Source organism: Schistocerca piceifrons, chromosome 2 (genome assembly GCF_021461385.2).
Source record: "Schistocerca piceifrons isolate TAMUIC-IGC-003096 chromosome 2, iqSchPice1.1, whole genome shotgun sequence".
NCBI lineage: Eukaryota > Metazoa > Arthropoda > Insecta > Orthoptera > Acrididae > Schistocerca > Schistocerca piceifrons.
Genome location: NC_060139.1, coordinates 199,728,552 through 199,741,410, shown reverse-complemented (window position 1 = coordinate 199,741,410; position 12,859 = coordinate 199,728,552). Strand labels below are relative to the sequence as shown.

Genomic DNA, 12,859 nt, shown 5'->3' with positions numbered 1-12,859 from the left:
GTTGCTTTCCTTTATGGTGATTTGAAAGAAACCATATAAATGCAGCAACCTGAAGGATATGATGGTGCATCTGTGAGAGAATGTTATTTGGAGAAAAAAGTCTCCGTCTGAAGCAGGCTGCTCACTGTTGGGATGAAGCTCAGTAATCACCTCAGTCAATTGGGTTTCCAGGAGGAGGAAACCTGACCCTTGTATTTTCAGAAGATGGGCTTTATGTTCATGATTTTGGTTGTAGCTAACAGCAAACTGGAACTTCAAGGAATTATCTGTGATTTCAGACAAAAATTCAAAATTACTGAAGTGCCTGTATCATTTTTCTTATGTCTGAAAACTAACAATGAGGAAATATATAAGAAAACTCATTACATAGAGAAAATTCTAGAGTTCTCTAACATGAGCATCTGTAAGGCTGTAGTCACTCCTGTTATAAAGGACAATAATACAGAAGTAAGTCATCACAACTCTATTTCCCAATAGGCAAGCTGTTAGAACACTCATGTTTCTGATGTGTGGGACACATCCTGATGCTCCATACGCAGTCACTGCTTTATCAACAAATCTTGAAAATTCAACAAATAAGCTGCCAGTGAATTATGAATAAATCTTGAAGATCCAACAAATCAGAGTTAAAAGGGTTCTGATGTATCAGAGACAAAACAGATTATGCACTTGTTTCCAAAACTAATTTTGAATATGAGGTTTTAGAATGTTATAGTGATGCTGATCATGGTGGTGATCTTCGAGCAGGCCACTCAACATAAGGGCTGTGTATTCTGGGACTCCCCACTTCTGGATTAGTATTGTTTTACGGAATAGGGCCGGTTGAAGGCAACACCAAATTTCCAGATTGGCAATGAATTTGCTATCCACATTGCCCAGAATCCTGAGTTTCAGTCTTGAGTGGAACATATTCATATAAAGCATATCTTTGTTTCAGAATTAGTTAGTGCTGGTGAAATTACAGTTTCGAAAGTAGACCCTAAAGAACAATTTGCTGACATAATAACAAAATCATTATTTTCCATAGAATTTCAGTATTTGTGCAATAATGCTGGAATTTTTGGGTAGTTTAATAAGGGATAGTTTTGATTTGTTTTACATAATTGGTGTTATTTAACACAAACTTTTATTTTTGTATAGAGTGATTTGTAGTATGGGTGTGGGTAATATCTATAAGATGCATTGTGTATTGTTTCACATTTAATGAAGTAGCTGTTTTTCAAATGTGAAAATATTTGTTCTTTAATAAATACCAGCAAAATATATGTAATACATTCTACACAGTCAGTCTTGATAGTTTTTGTTTCTGTTAACATACGTCATGACACTGAAGGTTCTGCTTCATGTTAAGACCTATGGAGCACAGTGTAATACTGGTCAACAGTTGCTACAGCAACTAAATGTACTGTTATTCCCAAATACTGTACTTACTGGCGAAATTGGGACTTAGGTCAATGTATGTAGCTAAAGCTCCAGATGATTCAGCTCCACTCGAAGCCAGAGCTGCTGTGAGACAAATAGTGGCCATAACTGAATTGCAGCCACAGAATGCTAGCCCCAGTGTGAATATACCTTGCACAATGTTCACTGGCAACAGAGAAACACGAGCAAGGTAAATACAATGAAATAGCTCACTATTCAAAACTAAACTTAGAAAGAAATAGTATAAATCACTTATTATTTAACATGAAATGTAGTCATTGATGGTACTAATCCATTATGTCTGCTACAAACTTTTATAGACTTGAAATAAGAAATGTGTAGTTCATTCAATCTGAAGCTAGGTAGACACCAACATTTTTTATTCATTCTAGGGTAAATAGTACATAAGCTTCCATTTATTTCTAGCACTACTGCCAGTTTTTTTTTTTCTTTTTCTTTTTTTTTTTAATATGAAATTACTCTAACAAGGGAAGACACAAGAAACCATTCATAAGGCTTTATTTTTCTGTAAATACAGGTATAATTTTTTTCCATTTTTTCCAAATTATTCTGTGTGAATTCAGGAATGGTTCTTTCTAATAATCCTACTCAAAATGAAATTTTCACTCCGCAGCAGAGTGTGCACAGGTATGAAACTTTATGGCAGATTAAAACTGTGTGCCGCTTCGAGACTTGAACTCAGGACCTTTGCCTTTTGGGAAAAGTGCTCTACCAACAGAGCTACCCAAACACAACTCGCGACCCTCCTCATAGCTTCAATTCTGCCAGTACCTCATATCTGCCATTATGCCCCATGCTGTGGTTACGCTGTCTCCACAATATACTTTCTTCCAGGAGTGCTAGTTCTGCAAGGTTCACAGCAGAGCTTCTGTGAAGTTCAGGAGGTGGGAGATAGGAGATGAGGTACTGGCAGAATTGAAGCTCTGAGGGCGGGTCATGAGTTATGCTTGGCAGAGCACTTGCCCATGAAAGGCGAAGGTTCTGAGTTCGAGTCTCAGTCTAGCACAGAGTTTTAATCTGCCAGGAAGTTTCAGTCCTACTCATAGTTATAACTTGTTAAATGAAGTAAATTTCCATCTACTAGGGATGTCTCCTTTGAGTCACCAGGAACATTTTCTCTGATGTTTCAGCAGATATTTCAGTTTTGTTTTCAAAATCTATAGCTGGTGTCAGCCCAAACAAATCCTGTTCATCACATCCAGCGCTGAATTTTTTTTTTTTTGTGGTTTTAGGGCACACAACTTCAATGGCCATTAGCGCCCAGACTACGTTAGGAATGCACCGCGAGGCACAAGTTTAAAACAGCAACTAAAAGGGAAAACAAGATAAAAGACAGACTGACAGGCATAGGATTAAAAAAAAGAACAGCATAATCAAATGTCCTTAGAGAGGTTTGTCAAGTTGATAAAACGAAGAATGCGAGCAGCTGCTCGTGGGTCATCCGCTAAAATGGCATCTAGAGTACATGGCAGGCCAAGATCAAGACGCAGAGTGTTAAAATCCAGACAGGACGTTAAAATGTGGCGGACCGTCAGCAATTGCCCACATGGGCAGAACGGCACTGGCGCAGCCGTCAGCAGATGGCGATGGCTGAACCGGCAGTGTCCAATTCGTAACCGGGCCAAAACGACCTCCTTCCACCGAGAAGGGCGGGAGGAGGATGTCCGAGCCGCGGGAAGAGGTTTCGAGGCCCGAAGCTGCTTGTCCGTAAGTGCAGGCCAATCGGCATGCCACAGTGATAAAATGCGCCGGCAAATGACCCTGCTACAATCTGATGAAGGGACACCACAAGAAGCTGTCCGAGGCTGGAGGACCGCAGCCTTGGCCGCAGCATCTGCAGCTTCGTTCCCAGGGATACCAACATGGCCAGGAACCCACATAAAGCTAACCGGAGAACCGACGTCCACCAGCTGCTGAAGAGAGCGTTGGATCCGGTGCATGAAAGGGTGAACCGGATACGGATCACTGAGGCTCTGGATGGCGCTCAGGGAATCGGAGCAGATGACATAAGCAGAATGTCAGTGTCGGCAGATGTAAAGAACAGCCTGGTAGAGGGCAAAGAGCTCAGCTGTGAAGACCTAACAATGGCCATGGAGCAGGTATTTGAAACTTTGTGCCCCGACAATGAAAGAACACCCGACCCCGTCATTGGTCTTAGAGCCATCTGTATAAATGAAGGTCATATTAATGAACTTCGAACGAAGTTCGACAAAACGGGAGTGGTAGACCGAACCGGGGGTAACCACCTTTGGGAGCAAGCTGAGGTCAAGGTGAACGCGAACCTGAGCCTGGAGCCAAGGTGGCGTGTGGCTCTCGCCCACTCGAAAGGTTGCAGGGAGTGAAAAATTAAGGTGTTGAAGGAGGCGATGAAAGTGAACTCCAGGGGGTAGCAGGGCAGAGACATACAACCTGTATTGATGGTCGAGAGAGTCGTCAAAAAAAGGAACGATAAGATGGGTGGTCGGGCATTGACAGTAGCAGACAGGCATACCGACAAAGCAGTATATCGTGCTGGTAGGTGAGTGGCAATTCACCAGCGTCAGCATGAAGACTCTCGACGGGACTAGTATAAAACGCTCCGATCGCAAGACGTAAGCCCTGATGATGTATGGAGTTGAGGTGGCTTAAGATGGATGGCCGTGCAGAGGAGTATACGAAGCTCCCATAATCCAGCTTGGAGCGGACGATCGACCGATATAGATGAAGTAGGACGGTTCGATCTGCTCCCCACGACATACCACTGAGAACACGGAGGACATTTAGGGAACGGGTACAACGAGCAGCCAAATATGACATGTGGAGACCAGCTAAGTTCCCTGTCAAATGTAAGATCTAAAAATTTTGTCTCCACGAATGGGATAGCAACGGGACCGAGTTGTAAGGACAGTGGGAGAAACTCTTTGTAGCGCCAGAAGTTAATACAGACAGTCTTCTCGGCAGAAAAATGGAAGCCATCGGCGACACTCCAGGAGTAAAGACGGTCAAGAGAACGCTGAAGACAGCGCTCCAGGAAACATGTACGCTGCGTGCTGCAATAGATGGTAAAATCGTCCACGAAAAGGGAGCCTGATACATCAGCTGGAGGCAATCCATTATTGGATTGATCGATATGGCAAAGAGAGCGACGCTCAAAACTGAGCCCTGTGGCACCCCATTCTCCTGGCAAAAGGTGTCCGACAGGACAGAACCCACACACACCCTGAACTGTCGATCCATTAAAAAGGAATGAATAAGAAGAGGGAGGTGACCGCGAAGGCCCCATGTATGCATGGTGCGGAGAATGCCCGCCCTCCAACAGGTGTCTTAAGCCTTCTCCAAACCAAACAACACAGCCACGGTCGGGCACTTCCACAAGAAGTTATTCATAATGAAGGTTGACAAGGTAACCAGATGGTCAACAGCAGAGCGGCGCCTACGAAATCCACATTGTACATTGGTAAGTAGGCGTCGAGATTCGAGCAGCCAAACCAATCGAGAGTTAACCATTCGCTCCATCACCTTACAGACACAGCTGGTAAGTGAGATGGGTCGATAACTGGAAGGCAAGTGCTTGTCCTTCCCCGGCTTAGGAATCGGTACAACAATAGACTCGCACCAGCATGCGGGTACATGTCCCTCAATCCAGATGCGATTATAAGTACGAAGAAGGAAACCTTTACCCGCAGGAGAAAGGTTCTTCAGCATCTGAATATGAATAGAATCAGGCCCTGGAGCGGAGGACTGTGACCGGGCAAGTGCGTTTTCAAGTTCCCGCATGGTGAATGGGGCATTATAACTTTCACGATTCGAGGAGCGGAAGTTAGGTGGCCTAGCCTCCTCTGCCTGTTTGCGGGGGAGGAAGGCAGGGTGGTAATGAGCAGAGCTCGAAACCTCTGCGAAAAAGCAGCCGAAGGCATTGGAGACATCATCAGGGGCCACAAGGACGTCATTCGCGACCGTCAAGCCAGAAACTGGTGAGTGGACCTTAGTGCCAGATAGCCGGCGCAGGCTACCCCAGACAACAGGAGGAGGAGTAGTAAAACTGTTGAAGGTGCTTGTGAAAGCAGCCCAGCTGGCTTTCTTGCTTTCTTTAATAATACGACGACACTGTGCACGTAACCGTTTATAATTGATACAATTCGCCACTGTAGGGTGGCATTTAAAGGTGCGTAAAGCACGTTGACGAGCACGTAAAGCATCTCTACATGCTGCGGTCCACCAGGAGACCGGTACGCGACGTGGAGAAGAAGTAGTGTGAGGGATGGAATATTCAGCAGCAGTGAGAATGACTTCCATGAGGTGTGCGACCTGACGATCGCAGCTTGTGAAGGTTTGATCCTGAAAGGTCGCCCTGGAAGAGAAGAGCCTCCAGTCTGCTTTGGAGATGTTCCAACTAGATGAGCACGGAGAGGGGGTATGCTGCAGGAGATGTATGACACACGGGAAGTGGTCGCTCGAATATGTATCAGAAAGTGCATACCACTCAAACTGGCGTGCAAGTTGGGTAGTACATATAGAGAGGTCTAAATGGGAATAGGTGTGAGATGTGCCCGAAAGAAAATTAGGGGTGCCAGTATTGAGGCAGACAAGATTGAGCTGGTTGAAAAGGTCTGCTAACAGGGAGCCCCTCGGGCAGGATGCTGGAGAGCCCCAAAAGGGATGGTGGGCATTGAAGTCTCCAGTTAACAAAAATGGTGCAGGTAGCTGAGCAATAATTTGCATCATGTCTGCCCTGGTAATGGCAGACGACGATGGAGTGTAAACGGTACAAATGGAAAATGTAAAAGTGGGGAGAGTAATTCGGATGGCAACTGCCTGCAGGCCAGTGTGCAACATGATGGGATCGCAGTAAATATCATCCTGGACCAGCAACATAACCCCTCCATGAGCCGGAATACCTATCACAGGGGGTATGTCAAAACACACAAAGGTGTAATGTCCAAGGCAATTTGATCGCATGGGCGTAGCTTCGTTTCCTGGAGGGCTACGACGAGTGGATGGTGCAAGCAGAGCAGCAACTTCAAGTCCTCTCGGTTAGAGCAAATGCTGTGAATATTGCAGTGAATAAGAGCCACCGTAAGAAGAAAAGGAAGATGAAAGAAGGGGTCACCTCGAAGGCCGCTGAGGGCCTGGCTTCAAGCGAGCAGTGCTGTCGCTATCAGTAGGCGGACAGTCATCGTCCATTGGTTCTATAGGTTCATCGGCCATCTTGGTAAGATGGCCGGGAGGTGGAGCTTCCTCCGCCGGTGAACGGCCAGATGTTCGGCTACCAGCGGTGTGGCCAGGCGAAACGGATGACAGCCTGGGGTGGCAACCACTGGGTGGCGCAGGAGAAGAAATGCGCCGTGGCGGAGAAGGAGAACTGTGCTTCCTATGAGCCTTCTTGGAAGGTGGTTTGGTGGAAGTACTGGTCGATGGCTGGGAGGTCGAGGTACGTAGGAAGTCTGCACGGGATGGTTCCTTCTTGAAGGCCCGTACATCTGACTTCTGGGTCTTCGTCTTAGCAGAAGCTGATGAAGGGGCTTGTGTCTGTGGGGTGATGGGAGGAAGAGGAGACGTCGACCGCGCGATCTTAGCACTGGCCGAACGGACGACCGTGTTGCTGAAGGTCAGATCACATTTCTGGGTTGCCACCTCCCTGGTAGTCCGAGGAGAGGCGAGGACAGTACTGTATTTCCCCGCTGGGAGCAGCGTGGGCTTCCTACTAACAAATAGCTTCCAGCGCAGAATGCCCAGCATCGAGAGAAAAATGTCAGTTCTTTTCCCATTACAAACATTTTTAAATCTAAATTATACATGCGCACTTGATAGAGTGCATCCAGATTGATCTAGTCCATTATTCATTTTATTAACATGTATTAACAGAAACAGTAAAACCATAAAGAACAATCTGCATTTCAGCAGTGACTGAGTAGCACACCTCTGTGTGGCAATAGTTGTTAGTGGAGGCCAGGGCAGTGCTGTTTCTGCTGGTGAACTCATTATTCCTTGTGTTTTAATATCCTTGGGGAAACAAATGTTGCACCAGACTAATTTGGGGCTGACTGTCAAATGAGCATGTAAAAATTCCACTTTAAAAATCGTTTTGTTCATAACAGGAGACAAACCAAAGGTTTTTGCTGATGCTTGGCATGATCTGAAATATGTGACGAGCAGCATTTGTTGAGGTCAACTCCAACTACAAGTTACAAAAACAAAATTTTGAATGTCTGTTGAAATGCCAGAGAAAATGCACCCAATAAGGAGGGTCAGTCTTCTGTGGCCAGTAAACACACACACACACACACACACACACACACACACACACACACACACACACACACACACACACACACAAAACCCTCTTGTATGTATTAACTGAATAAACCCACTCCACATCTCTGAATAATCTCCTCCATGATGGTATGTCTGACTAATACTTAATGAATTGTATTTATAAAATTAAAAATGGCAAATGTTTAGTGAAAGAAACTCCCATGTGGCATAATGTAGGAACCCTCACCAGAGATAATAATCTCTGATATAGGTATAGTACGATAGGCCAAAATTTCACGAGTTTCAAAGGATTCCAAACCAGCTCTCCCTGCACTGTTACAGGCAACGAAAGCAACAGTTATCCATCCATTACCCAAACTCGAAGAAGATGAAGTTTTAATTAGAGAAAAATTAAACCTCGCCCCACAAAACAATGTAGGTCCGTTTAAAAGAACAAATTGAGCAGTTTTACCTACTCCCCGTACTTCGTTCTTTTTCCCCTTCGAGGAAGATGCGGAAGCACCAAGAGTACCGTCCACATTTACAAGTGTTTACAAGTGTTTTGTAGGTAAGAAATAAAATAGATTAGAGAAACATCTGAAGTGCCTTAGAATAATGTGCAGAACCATTACAGCAAATGATAGCTGTAATTTTTTTTATTTGTGAAATACAATTAAATATCAATCAGTATTTTACTACTACTACTACTACATCAAAGAGTATATAGATAAAGATCAAGTGAAGACATTTCAGTTTATGGTGTAATTTGGTTTTTATTTTTAGTTTTTCAGCATGAGAGAGAGAATTTCACAATTCCTTCACCAATGTAACTTTTCATGTGCATAACACCTATGTCTTTAAGAGATGAACGTTTTGACATTTCTTAGCAGCAGCAGTTCACAAAATATTTCAGTTTTACCTTAAAATCAGTAATTCTCCCTAATTATATTGATTACTTTCCAACAATTCAATCTTTTAAAAAACTAGACCTCACACTGATCAGTCTGATACACATTTGCCTGTTGCCAATTTTTCATTTGGCTACAAAAATTCAGACAGTAACCCACTGCATGGTTTCTAGGGACCCTTGGGTTTGCTCCACACTAACATTTTGCTTCAGAGTTTTTCTCAGTTCAGCATGTATAATTTTTCTTCATCAGCATACAAACTAGCTTGAGAGATCAAATGTAACAAATATAATACTTTCTACATCCAGGAAACATAAAAGAGAGGATTTACTTACTTATGAAGCCGGCCAACTTTCGAACATTAGTAACTGACAGTTTTCCACTTGACTGTAAGTGGTCACACAGGTAACCAACTGAGATGGCCAGAATCATTCGACAAACATGAGGAAGACCAGAGAAAAAGCCAACCTAAAGAAACAAAAAATATGCACCTAGACAATGTAAGTAAATTTGTTAAGTTTCTATAAAAAAAATTCAATGGAAGAAGTAGCCAGCCTCCTGAAAGTCTCTGGAATAATTTCATTACATCACAAATCAAAGACCCACATACACTTGGGGAAAATAAATATGCTATTGTCGCCTTCTGAAAATAAAACTAAAAACAACTGCAATTTTAGGAAAATCTTCAGTATTTAAAAATGATGCAATAGCAACTAAGCAAACAATTAACACTGAGGGAAGCTCTAAAATATAGGAAAGAACAATCAAGTAAGTGATGTGTGTATGCAGACTGAAGTGACAAATGAAAATTTGTACCAAGGATGGGATTCCAACCTGGCCTTGTTACAAATTTTCATTCATCACCTCCCCCTGCATATTATTGTTTGAGGCTTGAAAAGGTCTCTGGAATTTTATAGTTTCATCTCATCAAGTAACTGTTAGAGTTGGAACTAAAGTTTCTAAATTCCAAGCATTGATGTTTTAGTGCATTCACTTTTTGGGCAATATCACAAGAAGTTGTTCCGAAGTCATCCTAGCATTCATTTCATGAAGACAGCAATGTTTCTAGTGTTATAAAACAATTCTCTCTTTCACTTAGTTCAGTTAGTCACATTTTGTCTAAGTACTTCATCACCAACACTCAGACTATGTCTTCTTGATACATATAACACAAGGCAAAACATGTTAATATACTTTTGTACTCATTTTCTCATAAGGAGACATTACTCTGGATCCAAAGTAAGCTAAAAATATTTTATTTTATCAATATGAAAACTCACAAACTTAATTTTAGCACAGTATAGAATGTTTAGAACATTTGTGAAATGTTAACACAGTGTGCCAGAAAAAGTATCTGAATTCAGGGGACATAACTTTCATTGGCATCATCCAATTGGTACAGTTGAGTGCACACAAACAGTGGACATATAAGCTAGTTGTCAGGGTTCAAGTCATGCATACAATTTTAAAATAACAAAAAGGTTGTTTGAAGTGCATAACTGTTCACATGAATAACAGACTAAAGCAAGTTTAAGCTTCAAATTAGTCTGACAGAGAACTCACATGGAGTAACTGGATGAGAAGTGTCTGTGAAAGGCAAGTTACAATTTTGGTTCCTGATCTTTAACGATTAGCTAGTCAGATGTTCATTACCCATCTTGTATGTTTGTTTCACAATAACCTATTGACCACATACATAGTTGGTTACTTTGCAGTGATACATCATAAGTTTTGAATTTTATAGGTATAGCATAAAATGAAGAAGGGATAAAGCTTATAGAATTACCTTCTGCACACTCCATCCATGAACATTTCGGAAATACGTAGGTGCTTGTGTTAGAATAGTGAACATTCCCCATATACATCCCCACTGAAGTAAATTATTCACAATCATTGGGTAATTTGTAAGAATTTTGAACCATGGAATTGGAAGCTGCAACAGAAATTTGTGCAGTTACATTTCAGCTCTGATAAAGTAATATTATATTAGATATTAGTCTTTGTTTATGACAAAATAGTATCATTCTTGGCTAAAAACGGTTTGTTCAATGTCACACAAGCCAGATCCATCAGACACAGAAATAAAGATAACAGTCCACACAAATCTTTATTTTATCTGGAAAATTTTGGAGAGATTCTGAAAATTCGTGAACTGACTTTTTTGGACTGCTGATTCTGGCTATGAAGTTCTCCCACTTTTCCTCAGAAATATGAAAAAAGGTTATAAGGCACAGAAAATCTCATCTCCAATAATTTGCTGATAATTGGAAAAGAATCAGTTTTAAAGTAACATTATTCTACCTTAATTTTCTGTAAACTGAAGGTGGAGTGGGAAGAAAGGAAAATATAGGGAAGACAAGAGACTATTGATTTAAGCTGCATTGGGACACTATGCAGAATCAGCAGTGATGAGTGAAAATGTGTGCTGAACCAAGATTCAAAGCCAGAATGTGCTTACTAGGCAGCACCATTAACCAATTTGCCACCTGGACACAGTGCTTCTCACAATTTCACAGACTATCTTGGCATGCCTCTCAGTCAACCCACATTCCCACCTGCCACCACCTACCAACAGCCCCCATCAACATCTTCCATGCTCACTACTTTGATGTTCCTGCAGGAGGTCAGACGTAATTGTGCATCCACACTGAAAGTGGTTGATTCATTGACCATCAAGATGTATCAATTATATGAATGTGTGGTGTTTGTTCTTCCTATATTAAATCCAAGTAGACTAAATTAACTAAAATTGTGATACTCATGATTTTTTTATTTGTTCACAGCATAATTCTGCTGTAAGTATTCCATCCTGGATTTTCCATTGTTTGATTTTACTATTTCCTCTGATATTTACACAAGAAATGTTATTCTTTCCTTCCTACTGGACTACTGTTACTACTTCCCTTGGTTTATTGGCTTCTCTATGTACTATTAAAAAGTTCCTGTGCAGATGTTACTGTCTGAACAAATACTAGATGATACCCATGAAGTCTTGTGATGACATTTGAAAACTTAGGGTTTCAAAATTGACTTTCTATCACATCCTGGAACTCCACATAGACTGGCTGATCAAATGTTACCACATGACTTTTCTGACAATTCTTAAATTTTCCACTGCACACAAGCATACAACAAATGTGTAAAAAAATGGATTTACAGCTACTATGAGGAGCATTTCAGGATAGCTTGCAAACTAAGAAGATTATTCCATAGGGAATACTGTTGGTGAATTTGTCCACAAAACTATACACCCCTGGAATACCTGCATGGGTTTTGATTGTTTTATAATGTCACAAGAATTTAGCACAAAAGGAATAAGAGCTTCTGAAGTGTGATAAATATTACGGAAATTCGTTAATTTAGTTGCCCCTAAACCTATCTCATTATTTGTTCAAAAGATGTTAGTTGAACAGATCCAAAAATGTCTATGATCTACACTAATTGAATATCCTTAATGTAATAAATATTTTTATCTGGAACCATTACATTCCTAGTGATGATACAAGCATTATCTTCCACTATTTGTAGTGTTCTGCAAATCAAATAACTGAGCAGTAATCACACATTGCTACAGAAAAACTGAGAAGTGTTCATGAATATACAGAAGTAGACTTCTAATGGTTAATGTTTAAAATGCATTGTTCGTTTTAATTTCACTGATATATCAATATATGAAGTAACTTCCAATAACTGTTGGCTGCAGCTCACTCTTGTCAACCCTGCCTGCACCAGCACTTTTCCCTCCCCCTTGCTACAGAGCTCTCTATTAAAATTCTCTTCTTTTCTAACAACCATTGTCATTTTCACCCCAATATCTTCATTTTTATTATCCTTTCCAATACTTCTGATGTCGAGAAAGGCCTTAAATGTGCTGAATTAATATTATTCTTAACAATACATCCTTTACTTTATTATCACCGATATTGTTATTATTTCTTTCCTTTCTCAGACGTTATGTCCAGTTAAAAATGGAAAGTGATGCGGACCTTGATCAAGCGTGACTTCCTTTTAACTGTACGGTATATGTTACATTGCATTTAGGAACTTTCGGGTAATTGAACATTTATCAGTAATTACAGATTTCTGTAGTTGTATATATACGTTTGGATGTAGCTGTATTGCGTTGATGTACTGGTGGATATTGCGTGGTATGACTCCTGTAGTTGATAGTATAATTGGTATAATGTCAACTTTATCCTGATGCCACATGTCCTTGACTTCCTCAGCCAGTTGGATGTATTTTTCAATTTTTTCTCCTGTTTTCTTCTGTATAT

At 41.3% G+C, this 12,859-nt stretch overlaps 1 protein-coding gene across 2 annotated transcripts in view; it reads right to left on the bottom strand.

Moving 5' to 3' along the window:
• Window positions 1-12,859, bottom strand: part of LOC124777708 (sialin-like) — a 150,359-nt gene that overhangs the window by 31,334 nt on the left and 106,166 nt on the right. For both annotated transcript variants that reach the window (XM_047253204.1, XM_047253203.1), the window contains exons 6-8: window positions 10,372-10,518; window positions 8,921-9,053; window positions 1,432-1,587 (exon numbers count right to left, since the gene is read on the bottom strand). In XM_047253204.1, the coding sequence (XP_047109160.1) occupies window positions 1,432-1,587; window positions 8,921-9,053; window positions 10,372-10,518 (436 nt within the window). The remainder of the gene's footprint in view (window positions 1-1,431; window positions 1,588-8,920; window positions 9,054-10,371; window positions 10,519-12,859) is intronic.